A 24,021-nucleotide genomic window follows, 5' to 3' on the forward strand; every position below is an offset into this window, starting at 1 on the left:
GCATTGGCCAGATGCCGCACAGATGCCATGGCATGCCATCGAGATCGATATGAAACCAGAAGGCAAATCCCGGGGTCCACGCCGATCCATTTCTGGTTTGCTATGTGGTGGTAGTATCAGTGGTTCAGCGTGTCGTATCATTTAGTTAACCTTTCCGGGCGCTCAATGCTCGTCTCATTGCTCAGTGCAGGGTTCTCCAGGAGATAAGAAACTCATTCCGGATCCCTGCAACTGGCAGTGACCATCATGGTCGATGCTCGAATTCTCTCCGCATTGGCCAGTACCACTGGCTACACGGAAATATGCGGGTTCACAAGCACGCGCCCTGTCATACTCTGGAAAAGCCATACTCTACTATTAGCCAAGTCGGGTTAGGTACATACTGACTAGACAACCTGACAAGTTGCCGGCTGCGGCGGGATCCTTAGATGCGGGATTGAGGCCGGAAGTCCCGCATGACAGCTCGAAGTACTCCTTGGAGGTGTACCAGCATCTCACCAGCCACACCACACTGCCAGAGAGCTGACATAGAGCTGGAAACCAATGGGAATCCCAGGCTCACAATTCCTACCATATTAAGCGCAGATTCCCCGCAAAAACACATCCGTACGCGGATAGACTAGGAAAACGGCCGTTCCTGGATCCTTCCCCGGATGTAGACGGAGCAAACTGCATATATAGAGGCTTATCCGCCAGCTGGAGACTCGCGACGCAAACCGATCTCAGCCTAGGCGGGAAGTGACTCCGGGGCACTGGGAGGCCTCGAGGGAGTCGAGTCTCCATCTGAAGGGTTGGTCTGGACGGTGGAGCCTCAGTCAAACGTCCATGTCGTCATTGGCTCGTGATACCTCGGCTCTTTTCTGCTGCTGATCAGGCATCGTCGACACGCCGGGCCTCAAGCATTGGGTAAAGAGAGTTTGCTGTGTGATGGGACCAAAAGGTAAATTGAATATTAAAGAAGGTGGAAAGTGTTCTGTCGATGCTAGTATGGCAAAAGCGACCTTGGAGCTTCTTTCCCCTAGTAACATAGTGCAGCCCTAACCTAGACTATCAGCATAAAAGAGCCGTAGTGTAGGTAGGATAAGAATTGGATTAAGTATTATAAACAGGCTATCTATTTATGTGAAAATGTACATCTCATGGCACCAACAGGCGATGAGGGGCGCATCCGCCAATAATGCTTCATTGTTTATCCTCAACGGTGTTGGGAATACTCCTCTAATCTCCAGAGGCCGTCCCATTAGCAATGTCAGCAACAGACGCCGTGATAGTGCCAGTGCCAGTTTCAAAGTCAACTCCACTGGTGAACACTTCACTGAGAAATTCGAGCCCGGCAACAAACGTGCACAGGAAACTAGCAATGCAGAAATGACTGATAGTGGTACCGATATCGAGCCAAGAGCCCTCATCACGAACCATGTAAAAGAAGTTCAGTGTCATTACATCGGAGATTGCCATAACCACCATAAATAGGGCACTCGGGGCCACCTCTAGGCGACGGTTAAGGATGCCCAGATTCGCGCTAATGATCGCAAACGGGATTAGCAGTTTGAGGATCAATAAAGCGCCCTGGCTGAATGGATTAAACACCGGAATGAGCCGATTGACACTCTCTAGGGAGAATGACGAGATTGACGCGATATTCCCGGTGCTGAAGAACGCGGATTGCAGGAGGAAGAAGAAAAACAGAGCGACGCGAGCATCTGAAACACTGAGTGCACGGAAGCGGTATGTTTCACCGTCTACAACTGCAGTGGCGTTTGTGCTTGCTTGTTTAGGTGGTTGAGATGTCTCCTGCGCTCGCTTGGCGAGGTGTTGCGTGGTGTAGACGTAAGTAGCGTGTTCCAATCGGACCCACGTAACTAGGGTCAGGCAAAACACAAAGTAGAACAGTCCCTCGTAGGATATGGTGAGGATAATGAAGGTCGGGGAGAACGTCAAGAAGATGATCATCAGGCGGTGTAGGTAGTGGCTGTTGGGATATAGTCGGTGGGAAAATGGTAATAAAAGTGAAGCAACTAATAAAGGATGTCAGTCGACCAGTCACAAAGCTGGAACGAAATGGATAAGAAGGGTTTCATACCGAGAACAACCCATCCAACTACCTGGTTTCCGAATGGAAGACCTTGCCTCGCTTGAAGCGAGGCCGCACTTGATCTTGTTGTAATTAGCGCGAGCAAGACCATACCAAGCTACCATACGTCAGCATATATTAAGCAAGCATGAGGCATTTTTCTAGGTGTTCAAAACACCTAGATGTATGTCTTTCCATACCTGCAATCCCATAATGTTTCGCGAGCCTTTTCGAGAGACAGCAGCGGCCTGGTGGTTAGGCCCAAGGATGTCATCTTCGAATAATAGATATAGCAATCCGGTGAGCAGCATGAAAGCCCCGCCGTAGGTTCTATATCAATCAATGAGACAATGAAAGCTTCCTCAGGCCGGCAATGAACTTACATCGTGTCGATATCTTCCACCTTGTTGGCAGGCAGTAGCGTAAAGGTGCTCATAAGAAGACAACTAACAGCCCAAGTACCACAAAGTGCTGCATGCTGTCGCAGAAATGTGATACCGTAGAAGATAGGCCAGAATGCTCCCAAGATGAACAAAACGGTGTAGACCTCTCTCTGGAAGTAAGAATGCACCTAGACGCCTTGGGTAAGAGTTTGTTCTGTCCATAGAGAAAGTGCAGCTTACCAGCGCTTCCAATACGCCCACAAAAATCAAAATCTGGAATCCAAAAGAGAAGTGATCGCCTACTGTACGAATGTGACCTAGTAGGATCGCACGCCCAGCATGGAAGGCCTTCCTCCGAGCGAAGACCTCTTCCCAAAAGAAAATCGGAAAAAATCCATAAAGATAGTATCTCCACGGCGAGCTTTGGTACAGAAAGACGGAGAACAGGGCCACGAGGATCGAAGAGAAGAAACTGGTACTAGCTGTCGTTCTGTTTGATTCCGAGGTGCCGTGCAGGACATGAAGATCAATGACAGTGGTCAAAGCATATGCAACCCATCCCACATACCCGAAAGTCACAATGGTCCTCAAGAAGACCCAGTCATACGTCTGAAGATAGCGGAGCCCTTCCAGAGCTGTTACGAACAACGTCGCAGACTTCTCAATCGCATCTTCGTAGAAACCGCCGTCAATCAAATCTTTGATAATCGAGAGCTGCTGCGCCCGAGAATGCTCGCTGTCGTTTGCAAGTGGCTCAAACGGCTGATACCGAAGTAGGGCCTCCTTCTTGTGCTCTTCCTTGACGTGATACATCTCCAGGATCTCTTGCGTATTGGCCAAGGCTGCTAAGGCCTTATCCTTCGGAGTACCGTCTATATATTCCAGAGGAAGCTGACCAACAGAGTTGGTGGGAAAGTCAAGTCCGACCAGGTAAGCCATGAGAGCAGCAACATCGGCCTGCGCAACATCATTTCTTTGAACCTGGTGCAAGTGCCAATCGGCCGAGATTCTATCCTCATGGCCTGAAAGAGCGCCAGGCTTGGGTTGCTGTGGCGCCGCAATACCAGACCCCCAAGCAACCAGAGGTGTTCGCGTGTTATCGGGATGACCATCTCCATGACTGCCCCAATCGCTCATGCCATGGTCCGCGGTGAACACGAATGCGGTCTTATCGTCGCCGTAAAAGTTCTCCACAAGCTGTGTAATCTCCTTGACGCCCTGGTCAACTAGCTTGATGTTGCGGAGGTATTCTTTCGAGTAAGGACGGTATCCGTGACCCGTGGTGTCCAGTCCAAGAAGATGAAGAAAGAAGACATTTTTATCCTCACGTAACTTGGCATCCAGCTCCGGATCATTCTTAGCGGACGCGAAGAGCTCCTTCACTTTGTCAAATACCCATATATCGAGAGCCGTTGCGTCGCTCGAGAAGTCCTCCGCTTCTTCCCCGTATGTATCCGCATCGACCCTCCCGGGCACGGCGCCTTCCTTGAACATTAAAAGAATATCAGGACTACCCCAGCTCCACGTATGCCTGCTCCGGTTGAAGACGCTATCAAAGTTCACGGGGTTCAACTTCCATCCAGTCGTAACAGCCGAGACGTCTTCGTATAATCCAGCAATCAAAGCGACATGACCAGGGCGCGATTCCGTTGGGACTCGAGTGTGAGAGATTCCGAAGGTACCGTGAAACAACACGCGCGATCGAATGAAAGGAGCAAGGTAGGTCAGTTCGTCGCTGTTCGAGTCTTCAGGAAGGTCCGGGTCGACTGATAATTCGAATGCCTTGTCCGCGCGCAATCCGTCCGCGACAAACAGGACGAGACGTTTGGCTGGAGCTTCGGCGCCGGGCTCTCGCTCCACACGATAAGATTGCATTCCACTGACGATTGGACTAACGAAATAAATGTCAAATATTGAGTAGGCATATATCAGGTGAAACACCACCGCGAGTGTAAGAAACCCCGTGCGGCCGAGACGCGCCATGATTCCTCTCTCCGGTATCCCCAAGAGGGAATGCGTAGGGGATTTAAGGATATCAATTGCACAATGGCGATAGTTGAAGCCTAATGGGAAAGGGAAAATGAGAGACGAGAAGGAAAGGGCATTGGTTCGGGCGTCGTTGTAGATGACACTTTTCCCAACTTCCAAGGTTGATGAGCTTCGGGGAACTTGGGGGGTTGACTGATGCTTGGCCAATAGAACACGCGGCATACGGCACGGCATCCACTTGCGACGCTTATTCTAGAACAGCGGAACTATACAACCCATAACAATCGATTCTTATACTGCTAACAATACTAAGGACCTTGGTGCTCAAAGATGACCAAGTTTCTACTATACAAGCATCGAAAATGACAGCACGCCAATGGGGCCAATACTGATATGCAAAAACGCCTATCCCCCAACTCCTGGCAATGCAAACCCTACTTTTGCAACTGATCAAGCCCACTTGTCCAACTCTTGCTTGTGGTAAGACGTTGAGGGACCTCAACTATATTAAATGCCTTGGCTTTGACGTCGCTTTGTAAGCGCGTCCATCACCCGCGTGTAGAACTTGGACGCCTGCTGGCGGACAAAAGTAATGTCCACTGTAAGATATTCTGGGAGAATGTCCACCAGTTCTCGATCCCGGTTCTCATCCAAGAGAGGAATGTACTGAAACTCCGCCGTCTCGTAATTTGCCGGCGAGGTATGAGGAACAACGAGCTTGAAGTGAAGGGCTATCTTATAGTCAGTATGTAAGGTCATCGGAAAAAAATGGTGATACTTACTCCCATTGACGCCTGTTTGTATGCAGTCGTATAGATTGTCATCTTCCCTCTTCTTCACATCACGAATGATAAGACCCGTGAGATCACTGTAAAGGTCCTCCTTGAGCTGCGCAAATTGTGCAGCTTGCGCGGCCTCGGCATTGGCGGCAGCAGTCGCTCGGTTTATACCACCCTTGATAGCACTACCAGGGGGCTTCAGGGCAGCCAGCTCGAGTGAGGCAGCCGTGTTGCGAGCCGCAGCAAGCTTCGTTTGCAGCGCCTTGACTTCGGATTGGGCAGCGGTGAGTTGACTGGCCGACTGCTCGGCATCTTCCGCTAACCTAGCTACTTCTGCGTCTCGTTCGCGCAGCTCTTTTTGAAGCGCGCGGCTTTTCTGACCGAGGGCCCTCTGCGCCTCCAGCTCGGCTTTCAGGGAGTTGACGAGGTTACTCGACGCTGAGAGAGGTTTAGTTAGTCAAAGGAGCTTTCGAGCCTGCGCTTGGACATACCGTTTGCCATGGACTCGCACTGCTTCTTTAGTTTCTCCATGTTAGCATTCGCCTCAACAATCCCTATTTCCCTCAGGTTACGATATCTGTTCTCGAGAGTATCATATTTCTTGGTGAGATCACCAAGCCTACGCCTCAACTCGGGCTCGGAGCTCCTTTCATCTCCACTTCTCTTCGCAGGAGAGCTCTGGGGGCCCCGCGAAGATGATTGTCTCCTCTTTGCAGGTGATACAGACATAGGCTCTGGCGCTTCCTCCTGAATTATTGTCTCTTCGACGACTTCCTGCGCTGTAGGCTCAACTTCAGGTACCTCCTCGCTAGCCGTTGTCGCGGGCTTGCGGCGTTTTCGCCCAATGGACTCGGCTGGCTTTTCAGGTTCCTCAATTACTTTCTGCTGTCGCGCACCAGACGGTGTATACTGGAACTTGCCGTCGGTCTCAATTTGTTTTTGCGCGGTAGTTTTCTTTTTGCCGCGCGCAGCACCTCCTTTTGTCGCTCTCGTAGACTTCGCAGACTGCGCATTCTTTTCGGGTATAACGGTCTGTCCGCCACTATCGGTCTCCTGCGCGGCATCCTCCAGCCCAGCATCCGCGGGCTGTTCCTTGTCTTCCGTGCTGTCGAGCGCCATCTGCCCGGAATTCCTGCTCCCTTTCGGGCGCCCCCTTCTCGTCCCTCTCCTCGTAGTTGGTTCAGATTCCTGCGTTGCGGGGATTTCATCCTCAGTAAGTGCCCTCATTTCTGCTGACTTCGATCGAGGCCTGCCCCTCGCCTTTTTCGCCGGACGCTCATCGTAGTTCTGCACGCGATCGGCACCGGATCGCATTACATCTTCATCGTCAGAGCCTACTAAGCCAGAAAGCCTCGTAGTGGCTTTCCTTTTGGGCATTGGAGGTGGTTATATAAAGCGAGTAAAATTAGAGTAAATTATAGATGGAGGGCGTACCTTATACACACGACAACACAACGCGACAAAAGGCGGAAACGCGCGCTCAAAACACCGGGGCATGTGACGCGCAAAGCCACACCCTCAGGCTGTAAGGATTGCGGAGCGCCACACCTGCTGTCACCGACGCGGCGATAATCCGACCGACTACCACACTTCCATTCCTCCATATCACATCGCGCTCTAGTTTTTGGAATTCATTGCTGCTGTATTGGAAAGGCTAGTGAGAACAGGATAATTGTTCATCGAACCGATCCTCTAGGGTTACCCATTTGAATCTTGGTATTTCCCGTCTTGACCTTCCGCCGGGCGATAACTTGACCGGGAACTATCACCATTATGGCCTCAGCTCGCAGCCCACGGTGGCAGCAAATACAAGACCTTATTATGATAGCGGGGACAGTGAGTTCATTACTTGTTTGCCATGATGTCTATTGACAGCTCTCATAGTCAGCCACCGCGTACTTCCTAGTCCGCCATCTCCTATCTCGCCTTGATTTCGACCCGGACAAGCAGAAGAAGGAGGAACAACAACGAAAGTCGGCCGCCATCCTACGAAAACTAGATGGAGACATAGATGAGACTACAGATGGAGCTGGACAAAAGTCGAAGAAGGGAGACCTTGTTCTCAGCCAGTATGAACAAGCAATTGCGATGGACGTCGTGGCCCCGGAAGACATTCCCGTATCATTCAAAGATATAGGTGGGCTCGACATGATTATCGACGAGCTAAAAGAGTCTGTGATATTTCCATTGACGATGCCTCATCTTTACGCGTCTACATCTTCTCTTCTCACAGCGCCTTCTGGCGTCTTGCTATACGGCCCTCCCGGGTGTGGAAAGACTATGCTTGCAAAAGCGCTTGCGCACGAAAGTGGCGCCTCTTTCATCAATCTCCATATATCTACTTTAACAGAGAAGTGGTATGGCGACTCCAATAAGCTTGTCAATGCGGTCTTCTCGTTGGCTAGGAAGCTACAGCCTTCGATCGTTTTCATCGACGAAATAGACGCAGTGCTTGGTACCAGACGCAGTGGCGAGCATGAAGCTAGTGGTATGGTGAAAGCAGAGTTCATGACACATTGGGACGGACTAACCTCGGCAAACTCTACCGGCGAGCCGCAGAGGGTTGTCGTGCTGGGGGCCACGAATCGGATTCAGGACATTGACGACGCTATTCTCCGTCGTATGCCTAAGAAGTTTGCCGTAGATCTGCCACCGGCCGAACAGCGTCTTCGAATTCTGAGCCTCGTCCTAAAGGACACGAAGATCGACCGCGAACACTTCGACCTACACTATTTGGTCAAAGTGATGGCGGGCATGTCCGGTAGCGACATTAAGGAAGCCTGCCGTGACGCCGCAATGGCGCCAATCCGAGAGCTCATTCGGCAGAAGACAGCACAGGGCGCCCAGATCAAATTCGTTAATCCAGGCGAGGTTCGTGGCCTAAGGACTGAGGATTTCTTCACCAGCCCTGGCGGACTTCAACAAATGGCCATCGCGACCGCCACACAACGATCGCAACAAGAAGCCAGCTCTGATAAGGCGTGGAGCACAGAGGATGAAGCGACCTCCGAGGATGGCACGCGGCCTTCTAAATTCATTGAGTCCTGTGACTGACAAGGCGAATTGCATCGTCATCAGTCTATGCGTGCTAACTGCATATATCCGTAAGGTTGTTTGTTCCAGCTTGGTTATGACATCTCCGCGGTCAACGATTTTTGTGACCTCCCATAATACCCCGACAGCAGGATGTCCTATTTATCTTGTATACAATTCCATCATTATTTTCTGAAGACCAGCACTCTAAACTTGTTATTGTTGATAGACGGAATAGTTTGCTGTAACGGTTTCCATTCAATGCACAATATATATAAATTAGCGTAAGCACTCACCAATTCCCAATTCTGGTCGAACTACTGTGAAGGCTCGAGCTGTACAAATTTATCCGCAGGCTTTACAATTTTATCGAGCATACCTAGTACCTAGGTGAACTATCCGATGAGGATCATCTAGCATGCAGGTCGAATACAGTAGCTGACGCTGGAGATGAGGCTGGAGCGGGCCATTGACGTATCCCACTGTACCATACCGGTGACAACATTGAGGCCGAGCTCATTTATGTAATCGATGATCTGGGATCAAAGAATGAATGTAAATCTCCCTCAACCAATGTTTGAGCATCATCGTATAATTTCTTATATGGCGTTGTCAGGATCTCCAGCCCTACCTCGACGATTGTCGGTTTGAAACGCCGCGCCCCCGCTAAACGAGTCGTCATCCCCAGGAGTACCGTAGCTACTCCTGCCGCATCCCGCGACCTCCACTATTCCATGCTGCTTGCTCAACCCTTCCACATCCTCGAGGCATTCTTTATTGACTTTAGAGACTCGGCGTATCGACTCCTCTGCCCTCTACAGTTTCCCTAGACACCACAACCTGACTTCCGCACGCACCGGTGGAACCCAAGCCGATAAGGACACGTCCAAGACGGATGGGAGGATACAGACACCGGCATGCTTTAGCATAGGGGCAACCGATGGCAAACTGTGCCCCGGCAGTCTCTGACGCAATAGTATACACTTTTCCGAGTGTTACCGATACTGCCTTTCTCTCAAGCGCCCCTCTCCCTTCTTTCTCCAGGGATGAGTTCTCGAAGCGGCTCCGCCGATACCTTTGCTCAACGATCCGCTTCTACCCTCCGACCCCGCCGATTGATTTCGTTAGATGATGTCAGAGACAATAAAGAAGGGCAGCCTGCGTCCTCCAGACTCTCTACGATACCCTCCTCGGATTCACCGACGCTTCGCTCCCGTAGCGCGACACCCTCGCCTCGACCGTCGCGGACCGTTTCCCCCATCCCCATGGGCCACCCTTCGCGAGCTACACAGCCTCGCAACGGCTTCCGGACCGGGAACTCATTAGGTGGGTTAGCTCCCAATGGAAAACACCAGGATCCGTTTGCTGAGTCGTCGCGGGCTGCTGTAGACTTCTTAGACGCATCATGGTCATCATTGCAAGGTCTAGCGTCAACGCTTTTGGGTAGTGATACTGTGCCGCCGACATCGAACGGAGCCGCGCGATCCAATGCCCGGAAAACGTCAAGGCCGGATTACTTCACCAAACCGCGAGTGCCGTCAGCTCCCACATGGGGCCCCTCGGGGCCATCAACACCTGAAATCGGCACCGGAACTCAAGAAGACAGACGGGCGATGGTACAGGCGAAGAAGATGGAGGCATTATTACTGGCCGACACTGACCCAAGCTGGACTCTCAATTCGCGGCACAAGCGGCGCGACTCCAATGACCGAGCAGGTTCATTAGAAATGGATATGGATCACGATGAAGAGGCGCTGGTGTACGTACATCAAGTTCAACCGACTGATACTATCACTGGTGTTACAATACGGTACGGATGCCAGGTAGCGGTCTTCAGGAAGGCAAACGGGTTCTGGCCTAGCGATAGCATACAAGGTCGGAAAACAGTTCTCCTGCCGGTCGACTGCTGTTCGGTCAAAGGGCGGCCTGTGCCAGCCCGGGAGAACATTGATCTCTTGCACGAAACCTCCAGCCGTCCGTCTATAGAAGACCCAACAGGGAGTTCAATCGTGCCTGCGCCCTCGCCTAGAACATCAACTTTCTCAGAACAGACAAGTACTGAGCCGGAATCTGAAACTGATCAGATGTGGAAACACGAGTCCTGGGTGCAGATAGACGGATTTCCTGATCCTGTGGAGATTGGCCGTGTTCCTCGGCGCGCTCTGGGTTTCTTTCCCCGCAGTCGACGGAAATCCCTTGGTTATAGCGACGGCGAACCTGTTCGAGGCCGGTTACAAACACCGACCATGTCCGTCGCTTCTTCGCCTGTTGATACAATTTCTCCATCAAATGTTGTATCGAATGACCGACTCCACACGGGCTCGTCAGCTCCCCGCGGTCCAGGCAGTAAGACGAGGGGTAAGCATAGACGCCGACCAAGCGGGTTCGAGCTTTCAGGGACTGGTGTTGGCACTCTTGACCGCAGTGTTAACCTACCCGGACCAGCGATGGATGGTCTCAGCAAGTTCTTTGCCCAACACATGCCAAATTTGGCACCAAAACAAGCTCCGCCGAACTTCGACAGCCTTGTCGGAAATTCATCGACTGTTGCCTCTAGCAATTCCACCAGTCTTGATAGCATAGGTGGTGCCGTGGAAGGCTGGGTTAGAAAGATGACTGCTCGAGCAAGAAGCAGCATCAACGATTTGCAGCAGGGTTCTGCGAACCCTCAGAACCATGGGATTTCCCCAGGACCCGAACGACGTGGATTCGGTGATCTAATAGAACTTGACGATGGAGTCGAATCGCGGGATTCGTCCGGTTTCCTTGCTGGGCCAGGCTGGAAGTCGAATTTGAATCGATCTGGCTCCAGCTACGCCAGCGAAGCAAACCTAAGGGGACGATTCCCTAGCGCCTCGCCTAGCACGAGCAGGACTCGCACTGGGGTTAAGGACGATTAGAGAAGACCGCATCTCATTATACGTCTTGCACGACGCCTTAAAATGTTGTTTGATACCTTGCCACCGGATATATAAACCCGTTTCACCTTTGACGCATAGCACAGCGTAGCAGGACCTTCTTTGGCTCTTTTGCTTTGATATCAGGATATGTGCTTTCTTTGTTCCATATTGTGTACCTAGATGATGAGGCCCACCTGGACAGCCTCGTCAACTCCCTATTTCTTGTCCAGCATGCTCTTGCGGTTGAGATCAGGTACCCGCCGGTCGTGTTCGTTGCTGATGGCGTGTACGCTAGCTAGAATAATTCGTCTTGTTATGGCGGCCAAGCTATTCTGTGCCTGAAGAACTGATCTCGCAAGCCTGGGCATGTTGATCCGGATAAATTGGTCCCCGCAAACAACCAGTCAATCCGCATCCCATCCCCAACTTCTTCCACCTATGATCTTCTTCCCCCGCAAGGAATCCCCAGTTTCTACCCTCATTTTGCGGAGCTTCCTATCCAAATTAAATCGTCTAGCAGCCATGTCCGGGCTCGCTTTGCACCGTTCTCCACCGGAAAACCAGCCGTTACTCTACACATTCAGCCAAATGTGGCAGCAAGCATTGTATAAGTACGCCCGGATCGCCGCCAATTTCTCCTTGGCTCGTCAAGAAGCAAATAGTGAGCTTTAGACATGCGGTGCTGCCACTCAGCACTCACCTGTCTAGCCCTCCTGGCAACTGGGAGCCTACTGCCTCTTCAGAGCTCCGCATACCCATTGAACTCCAGCTCCAACCCCATCGCAACGCTTTCCAGTGGCTCGAAGAACACTACTACTTTTATAGGCCGATCCCTACCCGAGTTCGAGCAAGATCTGTTCCTCGGAATCAAGTACGCAGACAAGCCGGTCCGATTCACGCCCTCGTCTCTGAAAACGGTCTATGCCTCTAATGATAGCGATGCGGGGCCTGTACGCTACTCTTCTACCTCTGCACATGGGACTGTCCTTTACAATGCCTCGCAGTATGGATATGATTGTCCTGGATATGGGTCTGATACCACGACGCTCTCGGAGGCCGGCTTAATTGAATTGAATGAGGATTGTCTGAACCTTAATGTCATTCGGCCGACGAGGGATGAAAACGACGAGCTGCTGCCCGTTTTGGTGTGGATATTTGGTGGTGGATGGCAGCAGGGTGCCACGGCTGATCCGAGGTATGTTAGCCAACGAACATTGAACCGGGGCTAGATGGACCGAGTATGGGGTGTCTGCTAACGCACTTGATAGATACAATATGACGTATATTACCCGGCAGGCCGCACTAAACGGTAAACCTATACTAGGCGTCTCGATTAATTATCGTCTTGCTGCGTTTGGGTTTCTGGATTCAGAGGAGGTTAGAGTACGTATCGTTTTTTGTCACCTTAGAACATCGGCAAGTCAGAGACTAATTAAAAACCAGGCCTCTGGAAACAACAACCTAGGCCTACTCGACCAACGGGTCGCCATGCGCTGGATCAAGAACCATATCGAAGTCTTTGGGGGCGATCCTGACAAGATAACGATTTGGGGCGAGTCAGCGTAAGTCATGCCATGCTGCCGGTCTCCAATGTGCAACCCTAACGGAGGGTAGAGGCGCATATAGTGTCGGAGCGCACCTCATTGCCAATGACGGCGATAATGAGGGTCTCTTCAGAGCAGGTACTACAAAATCGCTAGCTACAGAGTCGAAGCACATGCTAATCAAGAATAGCGATTATGGAATCCGGCAGCGCAGTTGGTCCTCCATGGAACGGCACAGACTGGCACCAGCCGATGTACGACCGGATCGTGGATGCAGCAGGGTAAATTATATGACCATGCAAGATATATCAAGTTCATCTGCTGATCAACGTCGACATAGATGCTCAACCTCATCAGACACCCTGCAATGCCTCCGAGAGGTTCCTTTTGACACTCTCTACGCCATAGCCTTTGAAAACTCAGAGTGGTTTGCAGCCGTCGACGGCGCATTCATCAAGGAATACCCTCAAATATCTACAGTAGAAGGACGCATCGCGAAGGTCCCGATTCTGCTCGGCTCGAATACAGACGAGGGAGTCAGTTTCGGAACCACAGGCGTTGACACCGATGAAGATTGTGTTGCGCAGCTTATTTGTATATATTCCTCCCCCATGCACTGATCCATTATACAGAAAGACTAACAATCCTGACTAGCATCTAAACGATGGGTCTTGACAACAGAACAAGCAAGCAAACTGATAACGTACTACCCAGACGACCCGATCGGATCTCCCTACGGCTGGGGTAACGTCACATGGCCTGCAAAAGGGTTGATGTATAAGCGGTACTCGTCCATGGCCGGCGATATAACAATGGCTGCACCGCGGCGTCTCCTGGCGGAAACGATGTCGAAGTATGAGAAATACGTGTACTCGTATCGCTGGGATGTGGCTGCTCTGAACCAAACCAGTAACATTGGGGTGAATCATTTTGCTGAGGTGCGTTGAGATACTCCGTCCATTCGTTTGGCTTGAGCAAGTTAGACGTATGCTGATACTGTTGATACATTCCAGATCCCCTTCGTCTTCGCAAACCCTGTCCAGGACGTCACGCCGCTAGGGGATGACCCGGCGCGTCTGGAACTCGCGAATTTGGCTGCGCGTATGTGGGCATCTTTTGTGACGGACCTGGATCCAAACGGACATGGCGGTACGTGTGGTCATATGTTACTATCATGCTCAGAAGGTATTAACCCTAAGCAGTGCCCGACGTCCCAGAGTGGCCTCAGTATTCGGCCTCGAACGAAAACTTTGTCTTCCGTCTTCCCAAAGACGACAGTTATGTTGAGGATGATAATTACCGTGTTGAGGGGATCGCATATCTAAATACGATTCCGCGGTAGAATGGACGATGATGGGCGTACAGCGGGGACGGTTTGTTGGCCTGCACATTATCCTCATTACGGTGCTTTGAAAGCTTTGGTCAACATGAGAGACGAAAGAGTTTGAATACATCTCTGCACTGCCCTAGGCGCAGTGCATTATCCACCCGCCCATCTCTCTACCGATGTACAAAACTAGAGTAAACTATGGCTACAATGTTCCAGGAGCGTTGCACCCTGATAAACTACTCTCTGCCCATATGCAATGCCTCCTGAAGATTCAATATCAACATAATATTGCACAAAGAGGAAGAAGATATGGAATCCCATATGGCACCCCGCCCCTTTACCCAATGTCAGCTGTACTGTCCTGCCTTGGTACTGGCTTTGATAATCTTCTTGAGTTCAACCTCACTGCGGCACATACTGTCAGTGTTGCTGTTCGCCCATGTCTCCAAATTGCCCTAAGCGAAACTGGACTTACAAGACAAGTCCTGAATCCGGTGGGATCAGGCCTGGGAACCCGGACTGGCCGTAACCATAGTCGCTATGTTCATGTCAGCACTATAAATTAGATGGAAGGGTTGGAAACAACCAGGATTTCCATACCTGGATATCGTCAAGATCGCTTTCTCCCCTTCTGTCATCTGTTGTACACCTTCATCCCAGCCTGATGTTTCAGAAAGGTATCAGTCCAGCTTTTTCTCCTTCTCTTGGCTACAGCCTCGAGCCCGATGTATCTAGTAGGTTGCATACCTGGTATCACGTTACCAACCCCAATCTCCGTCTTCAGTGGCCCGCGGCCATGCGATGTATCGAATCTACCGCACAGTAAGGTCAGCTGGCCCGGGAGAACAGTTAATTGATTGATAATCCCGCACTGCGTCCCCATGAAAAACTCCTTCTCTCCACGTTCCTCGTCATACAAGCATCCCCTATACTCGATGATAACGGTGTCGCCGGCTCTTGGGCTGTCGCGCCCGTTGCCTGGCTGCAGGAGAGTTTTCGATACGCCTCGCGGCGGGTTCATCTCTTGTCGTTGTGCTGTGCTGGGAGATTAACAGAAGTCAAGATAGCTGAGGATGTCGAGAGGAAGATAAGGCGCAGGAGAGGTAGATACGCAAGACTAAATTAACTGAAGGGATAAATAAAAGCAAGAAGTGCCGGATGATTTCGGTAAAGCTAGGGCTTTGGGCATAGGTAGTCTTCAGCAGAAAACGGAGTATATTAAATTGCATTCGTCTACGGAATATTCCGATTGCAAATGGCATGGCGCGATGGGGCAGAACCCGGGAGATAGGAACCTACGCGCCTATACTCGGTTAGGTAGGTAGTAGGCGAGTCTGGTGGCCATGCAGAATATGCGGGCGGCGGTTGGTTTGGGGCAGGTGGTGCTAACGGAAGGATGCGATGCCGTGATCCTGCGGTGTGATGGGATGTGGATCGGCAGCTTCCACGTTGTATCTATCTTCAGGGCCACGGACTCAGATCTACAGACGAGGCTCGAGCGAGTCTACCGATGGTTCTTTGTAGTATAGTGGGAATGAATGCAACTGTCGGCGCGTGAGATCATGATATTGGCTGATCATATGGGTAAGCTGCAGCGTTTGGGCCGTGCCCGCAAGCTAGATAAGGCCATCCGGTGCTTAGCTCGCCTGCCAAAAGGCCATCTTCTTCACCTCCTCGACGGAGATTGATTTGACGACTGTCCTGGGGAACCGGCTGTCCACTGGGTTTTGAGTTTCGGCTTCGCTGCCGAGATCGAGATAATGCAGTGTTGTGATGTCCGTCTTCTTTTCGATGAACTCCAACACCCGGGCGTAGTTCAGCCCAACCTGGTCCAACCCATGGCTATCGTCGGAGAGACAGAACCGACCGCCACGAGCCAAGAACTCCTGTCCTTCCGATTAGAACTCGAACCTATCTTACGTGCATGGCTGCAATGTAGCACACGACTGCATCGAGCAGATCCCGAGGAGAAAAACAAACTCACCTGGCAAATCTCAGCCTTGGGATAAGGCTCGCTCATGCCCTTCCGCAGCGCAGCAGAATTCAGCTCCAGAATGCCCCCATACCCAGCCACGTAGCCCAGATTTCGAAGGATCCGCTCCCATACACCCGGCCACTGCTGGAAGCTCCGCTCGGGATCGTCGCTCTTCAGCCGGATGAGATCGAAATGCCCGACCACTACAGGTTTCAACTGCTGCAGCATATCCAGCTGCTCGTCAAAGAAGGCCTCGAAAAGCTTCTCGTCCGACCCACCCGCCAAGTTCCGGGCCTTCTCGTACATCTCCCGGTCGTAGTCGATTGGGACAGTCTTGGTGTGATGGATCGAGCCCATAAAGAACTCGAACGGGCAGGCACGCATCGAGGTTTCAACCAGGGCCCGTGACTCTGGTCTGATCCAGTCGCATTCGAAGCCAATCACGATGCGGATCTGGTTCGCGTATTTCTCTCGCAGCCGAGTGGCTTCGCGGAAATAGTTCGCTTCGTTGGCGATCATCCATGATCCCGTCTGGTTGGTTTCGATCTGTAGAGGTCATAACACTTGTGTTAGGCTGGAATGCTAGGTACTTTTGTTGTCTTTTCTTCTTCGGTACGCAGTACATTGCTTTTTCCTTCGCGTCAAGCGCAGCAGAACGGGGCACGAAATACCTCTTCCGGATAATAGTCCAGTTCTCCGCGAGGCATGTGCTCAGTCAAGCAGAATACTTGGAACTTCTTAGCAATGGCCAATTGGATGACTTCCTCTAGGGAGTCCTTTGCGTGACCGGGGCAGAACTGCCCCGAGTGGCTGTGGTGGGAGAATGGCATGGCGGCCTTGAGATTACTCGGTAAACTCCGGTCTGTATCTGCGGTTAGCTCACATTCAGCTGATAACATCCAGGTCATGAGAGATGCGCAAAGAGCGGTATCAGCAAGCAATGCTTGATCAAGACTTACTGTGCAAGGGTAGAGTAGGATAGAGCCCCGCTTGCGATAAGAAAAAGGACGTTGATGGGGTGAAGGAGCGGTGAGATGAGTGGTGAGACAATGCGTGTGATGACCAGTGGCTTCTGCCGTATCTGATGAAGAGAAAGATAGGCGTGAGGTAGAGTTGGTCCTGATACTGGCAAGGTTGACGTGAAGCAAAAATAGAGTTGGATTGAGTTGATGTTGTTGCGGCAAATTTGCCCCGCAGGTCCCAACTTGTATAACAATCCGAGACGCAGAGCCGATAGCTATAGCACATGGGTTTGACTAGTATAATAAGAGAGTACTGAGATCTGAAATGCTAAGAGTGAAAGCTCTTCCACTTCTGACGCACACAGTAAACATATGGCTTTCCTCCAACTAAACCATACTCTCGTCTACTGACATCGCCTGAACACCACCAAAGATAGGATTTGAACAAGCATGCTTGGTTGTACAACTCAAGGAACACCCAAGTCGTCCGTAATGAGTCAAGCTGTCCATCACACAAGGTCTGACCTAGCATGAGGCATCGTGAAAATAGCACTTTCGGCTGATTCGATTCCACGAGCGATACTGTCGCGTAGTTTGCGCCGAGTTCGACGCCGGTCAAGCCTTTCAATTGCATAAATTCGATCACTGATGTCGCATCAAGCCGCTTCGTAAGTCATCATTTCATTCCCTTCCCAACCTGAGCAACTCAGCCCGCGGCAAGCACAGTCGCAACCACATACTCCCCATCATGCGAGATCGATAATCGTCCAACCCTTCCTCTCCCTCCATTCTCACCACCATCATAGAGAACAACGTCCGGTCTCCCCTCCGCAGCACCATCAGCAACCCTCACAACCACATCTTTCCACCCTACAGCCTTCGCACCGCCCTTCGCAGCCTTCCTGCCCGCTTCCTTCGCCGCGAACCGCCCAGCAAGCCACCGCGCCATATCGGGCGTAACTGTAGCGTCGATCCCAGTGTCTTTATTTTGCTGCCGAGTGGGCGAATTAAGCGGTGGGAGAGAGAACCGGGCGCGGAAGTCGCGCTCTTCTTGCTCGGAGAGAATGCGGCGCATGAAGCGGGTGAGATAGTCTCCTGGGCGGTTGACCAAGCGGGTTATTCGCGGAAGATGAACGATGTCGGTGCCGATATTGAGCGCGAGGGGAAAGGGGAGGGGTGTCGGTTTCATGGTGGGTTGCGGAGGTGGAGGTGGTTCTAAAGGATGAAGCTAAAGTTCAGTTTAGATTTCTGGCCGCGGACACAGAACGCGAGCGGGTGACTAATCTAGCATTGAGACCAATCTTAGTGGGAGGAGACCGTTAATCTCTTAGAAACTTTACAAACTCGATATATAGCGCGTGAGTGCTATCGACTTTGCTAAGCATACAAAATACGGACAGTCTATCCCCAATGCTACGGAGTAGCTCAGCCTCCGCGACTACGCCAACCAGGTCACAATCGCACACAGTGGAAAGGAATACGAGCCTTTCAATGTATACCTCTATATGTACATATCGACGTAGCTCATTGACTCGATGAAGCCGAGCTAGCGACCACAAGACAATCCTCCAATGGCTCTGACCTCGGTCCCGACAAAGGTGTCTGGTGGCTCATCTCGTGAAATGCATTGTATCCGGGCCTCGAACATCGAGGTCAGGCCATGTTCCGCTCAGTTGACAAGTCTGCGGAAAGCTAGTGATCCTTCTTCTTGTCGCCCTCTCCGTTCATTTGTTTCAGGAAGTCCCTAGGTGGTAGTCAGTCGGTTGCTCTGTATTTGCTGCTGTTTCTAAGAACCGAAGCAGGCAAACGGTCCGAGTCGAAGCTCTGTTGCACGGAGTAAAGTCTCGTATGCAGCGGAAGAACATACTGAATGAAGGTCTCCTCATCCTTGGAGGAAGCCTGGATCGGGGGAGCAGCGGGCTTCTGAGCAGCACCACCGCCACGGGTAGCGAGGAAGATACCGCCAAAGAGACCGCTGAGGATACCGAGGGAGAGCTGTACGGATCGACATATTAGCATTGGCCATTGTGAGCAAGCGGCTTGATTATTCCGAATCCTGATGTAGACTGGGAGAGGAGCCGAGTCCGGTCAGCCGGAGCGCCAGGGACGTACGTGGTGGGAGCCGATCTGGCGGCCAGCAATGTTGTAGTAGACGACCATCTTGACGATTGAGAAGGGATCGGTTCGTGAATGAACGGGGTATGGCGGGGATGAAGCGGTTCGAAAGAGCTGGTTCTGCGCGAGCCCACGTCCAAACGGCGATGAAGTTGCCGAATGACGGGCTTACCGTTTACGGTTAGACTATAGCTTAGATAAGCTACAGTGCTACTCAGAACTGAGTCAGCAGCTTGAGAAAGCTACATAGACACGTGATGTCCCGATAGTTTCCGCCGTTAGATGACGTCGGGAGAGGACCTGGCAGTTCTATATCGCCGGAATACTTGGTCAAGGTTTGCTATATTCAGGGGAACTTTGATCGATACTGAATCATTAAGAAAAGAGGAGAAACCGATGATCGGTTGCAGAAGGCTCCCATCGGGGGCCCAGCCTCATGGCATAATCTCCCGTCAGGACCAAAGGAACAGGCTATACGAACCTCGGTGGAAGTACTCTCTTCCCTGGGACTCGGGTTCTCCGTATGGTCAGACGCAAGGATGGTTGTCTAGACTCGTAGCAGAGTAGTCATGCGTTCTTATTGCTGGAATATTAATACCTCCCTTGCGCCTGCCTTGCCTTCTCCGCATCCGCCGTCCATAACAGCACCTAACCTTCACGTTACACTATCCTCAACCCCTCACGCTCTCTACGGATCATGTTCTGGGGAAGCAAGAAAGAGGAGCCACCGGAGGCTCCAGAGCCTGCCAAGCGGAAGAAGCTCTCACCTCAGCTTCAGAAGATCGTGGATTCGGATGACGACTTCTACTCAGCTATATACAGCCCTTAGTACGTTTGTCGCGTGTCGTCATCCCCCACAGCTCCTTGTCTTGTCTTGAATAGCTACTATTTCAGCGGCCCAATTCCAACCCCTACCACCAATCTTCCAGCATCCCTCAGCATCTTGTTTAATATTTGTTATTTGTTTGAATACCTGCTATTTCGACCGCTGCCCGAATTCCAACGCCTGCCGCAATGACTGACAACTCCAACAGCGATGTTGACTCTACCGATACTCCGTACCGCTATGCTGGTTATGCGAACCGCTTGCGAACACTCCTTCTAAGCGCTCATCGCTATGTTGCATATACCAGCGATATAGGAGAGTCTTTCAGACCAGTCGCACATCCTTATCTCGTGCGCTCCGCATACGGAATCTCCTGGGCATACCTTCTTGGCGATGTCGCGCACGAAGGCTACAAAGGATACTTAAGGAATAGGCGCGTCTTAGCGCCACCATGCGAAGCATACAAAGACTCGACAGATCTGACGCACCAGCAAATCGTGATGGGTATGGCTACCGGGAATGTCGGCGGGTCGTTAAGTTGGGGAGAAGGTAAAAAGCAGAGCGAGTCGGATACGCTGACTCCCTGGCCGCAAACGAGTATCCCGCTTATCGAGGACTACCGGGTCGTCATGGCCAAGCGCGCGGTCTTCCAGGGTATAGCGAGTATGGGCCTTCCGGCGTTTACGATTCATAGTGTGGTTAAGTACTCCGGGCGGGCGCTCAAAGGGGCTAAATCTACGCTCTTGAGGACCTATTTTCCTATTGGGGTATGTACAGCGTTCACTGGACATGGTCTAAGTAAGCTAACTGGCGCCAGCTTGGCCTCTCCGTCGTGCCGTTCCTACCTTACATCTTCGACCACCCCGTTGACGAAGCTGTTGACTGGACTTTCCGGACCGGACTGCGTATTTATGGTGGTGAGGACGCCGTCAGGCCGTTTCCGCGTCATTCAGAGGCTGCAAAGGCATCATTAAAGCACGAAGAGAATTCTACATCGCTCAGTCATTTCCATATCAAGGCGCCGGAGGTCGGGGACGCGAGAAGTGCAAAGGTCAGCTGGGATGAGTATAAAGAGGAGCGGCAACGAGCGAAGGAGAGGAGAAAGCGCGAACGCGAGGAGCGCGGGGAGTCTTCTGGGATTCTGGCTATGCTTGGGTTTGGGTCGAGTTTGAAGCAGAATGAAGGCAAGGACAAAACGGAGTGAGCACCTTAGGAAGAGCTTGGGGATGGTAAAAATGGACATTTGCTTATGAAGCGCTGTGATACAATCACCTCCACTCGACATTGCATCTCTTACTATATATATTTATGTAGAGCCCGGAGTCTCCGCTCTCTACAATCGGCTGCAACCTAGATTGCTATTATAATTATGAAGTTAACCGCGATACCTACTGCATATTACACTACCAATCAAGCATACTATTTTCATTGTTCATTAAGAATACTTAACCTTTGACATAATGCAGCAACCCTAGCCGACTATCTATCTTATTGGAGTGGGGCAAGAGACATCTACTCCAACGTCTCCAACTCAACCTTCTTACCATTTAAATCCCTAAATTTTCCTCAATTCGTTTGCTTCCTTCCTTTGAAACGCTACGACGTCGAATCAACACCGCCCAGAATGTCTAACAAGATCCATATCCGCACCAACAACGCCCCGGCGCCATCGCCCTACCTCTCACAGGCCACTGTGATTGGCAACATAGTCTTCTGCAGCGGTCAGCTGGGTATCGACCCCAAGACCGGGAAGATGGTCGAGGGAACCGTTAAGGATAGGACTGTAAGCTGCCATTTCCTATAAATCTGAACCAACGATGGTCGGTTGTTGCAACTGCATATGGGAGATTGCTAACGGCTCACGTGCAGCGCCAAATCATCAAGAACATGTCCGCAGTTCTCGAAGCAAGCGGCTCGAGTCTCGCCGATGTCGCGAAGGTGAACATCTTCCTGGCCGATATGAAGGACTTCAAGGATATGAATGAGGTTTATATGGAGGGCTTCCCGGAGCCGAGGCCTGTATGTTCTGTCCTTGTTCTTTTGCTGCTTCTGCCCCGCGTCGGGGTTGAGGGGATTGCTTCAATGTGAATCACAGCTAACTTCAATAGGCACGCACATGTGTATGCGTTAAGACATTACCGCAGAACTCAGACGTTGAGATTGAGTGCTCGGCCGTTGTGTCTGGGCCGGGCAAGTCGAAGCTCTGAGGTGCTGAGCAATTGGCCTGGAATGCGGAGCGCAGTACTTGAAGGGCCTCAGAACTGGGAGGATACGGATACCCTGGCCGCAAAACGGTGTCCAGAGCGTCTGTTAATCCATAATTGGCCGAGTCTTATGTCTTTAGATAATTCATCGAAAAAACCTGAGTACGGAGTACTCTAAATCCCCGCAAGGCTGTCCAACGGCTGTAAAATCCCGGAAATACACGGGGTAGACACTTAATTGCCCGTAATCCTGGTTGTGTAACATCTTCCGGGCGTGATATGTTCGCGGTGTTAGCTCTGCCAGCTCAAATGTATACGTGTATCACTATCTTGTATATGTGTCTCGCATGACAGGGTGTTGGGCTGCGAGGCGTTCTGTCGGAATAACGATGCAAACAATGAAGGGAACTACAGGTGCAGCAGAAAAAGCAAGCATTGCAGCTCAGTTACTCGATAGTGTGCCGGTCGGAGCTTTTCGCAATGTCCGGTGAAATGGACACCTGTAGCCTGCATAGGCACGAGTATTTGTTTTTATTCTGCGGTGCAACCTGAACCTTGGAACAATCCAGCCGGAGAGCATTGAAGCCTGGACAGCACAATAATTGGCTGTGAACGAACGGCATCAGTTCAGGAACAGGCTTAGCGTCGGGTACAGGCAACAATAGTCCATGGTCAATTGAACAAAACTCCAGGTCCCAGGGGAAACAACGTGAATTCGGCAAATCGACCCCGAGTCGAATGTGTCGTGATTTGCTATACATGACCGTTGATCGTGCTTCTGAAATTGCCGATCTGCATCTCACTGAGCATTGACGGTGATCAACACAGTCTGGGCTCTGGGTCAGGAGTTGGGAAATCAGGGATTGAGGCTTGGGGAAGCCTGGAGATCACGCCAACGTTGGACGAACAATTCCCATTGCAACGGGCCTGAGCATGTAAGGCCTAGGAGAACCAAGGGGTTCATGCCGGTCGGAATCACAGGAACGCACCAGCTCAAAGATCAGGCTAGCCACAATAACACCACATAATTTCATTCGCACGTCCTTTCTGTACGTATAGAAGCTAGAGATCGCCCCAGAGGAATGCAAAGACATCAGGTTTGCAGTCTTGCCGGGAGAGGTTTGTTTCAGCCTTAGGGGGAGGAATGTGGTTAGCATTCTCGACTGCTTCAGCCATACACGTGGTGACCCAGAAGATCACTTGGGCCATGGTCTTAGTTAGCTCTTCGGCTTCAGATCTCGCGTCTCAAACTTGGAGTGCAGGGAATGGACAAGCGAAGGATCATGCCAGCAACTAGATGGGGTGCGATAGCCGGGGTTTGTTCTTCGGCAGGTAATTTAGCATGTATTCTTGGTGAGACGTTGCTAGTCGACGGAAAAGGGGCATCGAGCTTTGGGCCCAGAGCTGCTCGCGAGAAGTTTCCAGCAATAGTAACAAGTGCCGCATCCGTATCTTGGTCTTCCATATGGAGTGTTTCTTTCACATTTGGAATCTAAGGCGCAAAACGTAAAGGTGGATTAAAATGAGATTGGGGACCTGGACTCTGATGACGGAGATCGAGAATGGAGACTCATCAAGGCTTCGGGGCACGCACCGACCCCACACAAATCCAGGAACCGCGTTTCCACTGCGTGAGCTAAAAACACGCCGGCGGTCTCGGCCTCGCTAGATGGAGTTGGCTCATTGTGATGTGCGTCCTGCAATTATCCGATCGACGCCACTGGCCGTGGTTGCGGTGTTGCTGCAAGCCTGCGAGGTCCGTCATCGTCGAAGTCGACCAGCCCAGCCAAAGCGAGAGGGGTAAATAGTGACTTCGCTGCCTCCAACCTTGGTGGTCCTCTTTGAGATGGAGCGCAGGTAGACTGCCCAGTCGGCGTCGTGCTGGAGTACAGGCAGATGTCTCCTGC

At 51.4% G+C, this 24,021-nt stretch overlaps 11 protein-coding genes across 11 annotated transcripts; 5 read left to right on the forward strand and 6 right to left on the reverse strand.

Moving 5' to 3' along the window:
• Positions 1 to 1,022: 1,022 nt before the first annotated feature.
• On the reverse strand, positions 1,023 to 4,587 carry BDW74DRAFT_157593 (mannose-ethanolamine phosphotransferase MCD4). Its single transcript, XM_073725171.1, has 5 exons — positions 2,698 to 4,587; positions 2,458 to 2,645; positions 2,275 to 2,404; positions 2,084 to 2,192; positions 1,023 to 2,018 (listed from the first exon to the last, which is right to left on the reverse strand). The coding sequence occupies exons 1-5, from the start codon at positions 4,438 to 4,440 to the stop codon at positions 1,219 to 1,221; spliced, it is 2,970 nt and encodes a 989-aa protein (XP_073581527.1). The 5' UTR covers positions 4,441 to 4,587; the 3' UTR covers positions 1,023 to 1,218.
• Positions 4,588 to 4,715: 128 nt separating this feature from the next.
• On the reverse strand, positions 4,716 to 6,641 carry BDW74DRAFT_157595 (putative chromosome segregation protein (Pcs1)). The gene is made up of 3 exons (XM_073725172.1): positions 5,717 to 6,641; positions 5,229 to 5,663; positions 4,716 to 5,177 (listed from the first exon to the last, which is right to left on the reverse strand). The coding sequence occupies exons 1-3, from the start codon at positions 6,600 to 6,602 to the stop codon at positions 4,954 to 4,956; spliced, it is 1,545 nt and encodes a 514-aa protein (XP_073581528.1). The 5' UTR covers positions 6,603 to 6,641; the 3' UTR covers positions 4,716 to 4,953.
• A 162-nt stretch (positions 6,642 to 6,803) lies between these two features.
• Positions 6,804 to 8,553, forward strand: BDW74DRAFT_57659 (protein-degrading AAA family ATPase MSP1). The gene is made up of 2 exons (XM_073733204.1): positions 6,804 to 7,061; positions 7,110 to 8,553. The coding sequence occupies exons 1-2, from the start codon at positions 6,999 to 7,001 to the stop codon at positions 8,277 to 8,279; spliced, it is 1,233 nt and encodes a 410-aa protein (XP_073581529.1). The 5' UTR covers positions 6,804 to 6,998; the 3' UTR covers positions 8,280 to 8,553.
• Positions 8,554 to 9,122: 569 nt separating this feature from the next.
• On the forward strand, positions 9,123 to 11,495 carry BDW74DRAFT_57682 (putative LysM domain protein). Its single transcript, XM_073733207.1, has 2 exons — positions 9,123 to 9,584; positions 9,648 to 11,495. Exons 1-2 carry the CDS (start codon positions 9,305 to 9,307, stop codon positions 11,156 to 11,158), a joined length of 1,791 nt encoding a protein of 596 aa, XP_073581530.1. The 5' UTR covers positions 9,123 to 9,304; the 3' UTR covers positions 11,159 to 11,495.
• Positions 11,496 to 14,126, forward strand: BDW74DRAFT_57683 (putative triacylglycerol lipase (LipA)). The gene is made up of 9 exons (XM_073733208.1): positions 11,496 to 12,353; positions 12,427 to 12,541; positions 12,602 to 12,720; positions 12,773 to 12,840; positions 12,893 to 12,983; positions 13,043 to 13,296; positions 13,357 to 13,640; positions 13,716 to 13,851; positions 13,905 to 14,126. The coding sequence occupies exons 1-9, from the start codon at positions 11,833 to 11,835 to the stop codon at positions 14,042 to 14,044; spliced, it is 1,728 nt and encodes a 575-aa protein (XP_073581531.1). The 5' UTR covers positions 11,496 to 11,832; the 3' UTR covers positions 14,045 to 14,126.
• A 141-nt stretch (positions 14,127 to 14,267) lies between these two features.
• Positions 14,268 to 15,214, reverse strand: BDW74DRAFT_57669 (FKBP-type peptidyl-prolyl cis-trans isomerase). Its single transcript, XM_073733206.1, has 5 exons — positions 14,905 to 15,214; positions 14,780 to 14,844; positions 14,633 to 14,693; positions 14,508 to 14,570; positions 14,268 to 14,437 (listed from the first exon to the last, which is right to left on the reverse strand). Exons 1-5 carry the CDS (start codon positions 15,051 to 15,053, stop codon positions 14,380 to 14,382), a joined length of 396 nt encoding a protein of 131 aa, XP_073581532.1. The 5' UTR covers positions 15,054 to 15,214; the 3' UTR covers positions 14,268 to 14,379.
• A 455-nt stretch (positions 15,215 to 15,669) lies between these two features.
• On the reverse strand, positions 15,670 to 16,837 carry BDW74DRAFT_180505 (histidinol-phosphatase; the record flags this gene model as incomplete). The annotated part of the gene is made up of 3 exons (XM_073729771.1): positions 15,670 to 15,918; positions 16,017 to 16,553; positions 16,679 to 16,837. The coding sequence occupies 3 exons, from the start codon at positions 16,835 to 16,837 to the stop codon at positions 15,670 to 15,672; spliced, it is 945 nt and encodes a 314-aa protein (XP_073581533.1).
• A 458-nt stretch (positions 16,838 to 17,295) lies between these two features.
• On the reverse strand, positions 17,296 to 18,202 carry BDW74DRAFT_57666 (holo-ACP synthase). Its single transcript, XM_073733205.1, has one exon. The coding sequence runs from the start codon at positions 18,156 to 18,158 to the stop codon at positions 17,676 to 17,678; it is 483 nt and encodes a 160-aa protein (XP_073581534.1). The 5' UTR covers positions 18,159 to 18,202; the 3' UTR covers positions 17,296 to 17,675.
• BDW74DRAFT_157624 (ATP19 family protein) lies at positions 18,181 to 19,211 on the reverse strand. The gene is made up of 3 exons (XM_073725173.1): positions 19,082 to 19,211; positions 18,837 to 18,964; positions 18,181 to 18,713 (listed from the first exon to the last, which is right to left on the reverse strand). Exons 1-3 carry the CDS (start codon positions 19,127 to 19,129, stop codon positions 18,662 to 18,664), a joined length of 228 nt encoding a protein of 75 aa, XP_073581535.1. The 5' UTR covers positions 19,130 to 19,211; the 3' UTR covers positions 18,181 to 18,661.
• Positions 19,212 to 19,718: 507 nt separating this feature from the next.
• Positions 19,719 to 21,345, forward strand: BDW74DRAFT_157627 (mitochondrial fission process 1 family protein). Its single transcript, XM_073725174.1, has 2 exons — positions 19,719 to 20,677; positions 20,728 to 21,345. Exons 1-2 carry the CDS (start codon positions 20,099 to 20,101, stop codon positions 21,112 to 21,114), a joined length of 966 nt encoding a protein of 321 aa, XP_073581536.1. The 5' UTR covers positions 19,719 to 20,098; the 3' UTR covers positions 21,115 to 21,345.
• Positions 21,346 to 21,534: 189 nt separating this feature from the next.
• BDW74DRAFT_186753 (uncharacterized protein) lies at positions 21,535 to 22,426 on the forward strand (the record flags this gene model as incomplete). The annotated part of the gene is made up of 3 exons (XM_073731318.1): positions 21,535 to 21,693; positions 21,780 to 21,929; positions 22,019 to 22,426. 3 exons carry the CDS (start codon positions 21,535 to 21,537, stop codon positions 22,115 to 22,117), a joined length of 408 nt encoding a protein of 135 aa, XP_073581537.1. The 3' UTR covers positions 22,118 to 22,426.
• Between the last annotated feature and the right edge of the window lie 1,595 nt (positions 22,427 to 24,021).

The sequence above is a fragment of the Aspergillus multicolor genome (assembly GCF_047715735.1).
Source record: "Aspergillus multicolor strain CBS 133.54 unplaced genomic scaffold BDW74scaffold_22, whole genome shotgun sequence".
Classification (NCBI taxonomy): domain Eukaryota; kingdom Fungi; phylum Ascomycota; class Eurotiomycetes; order Eurotiales; family Aspergillaceae; genus Aspergillus; species Aspergillus multicolor.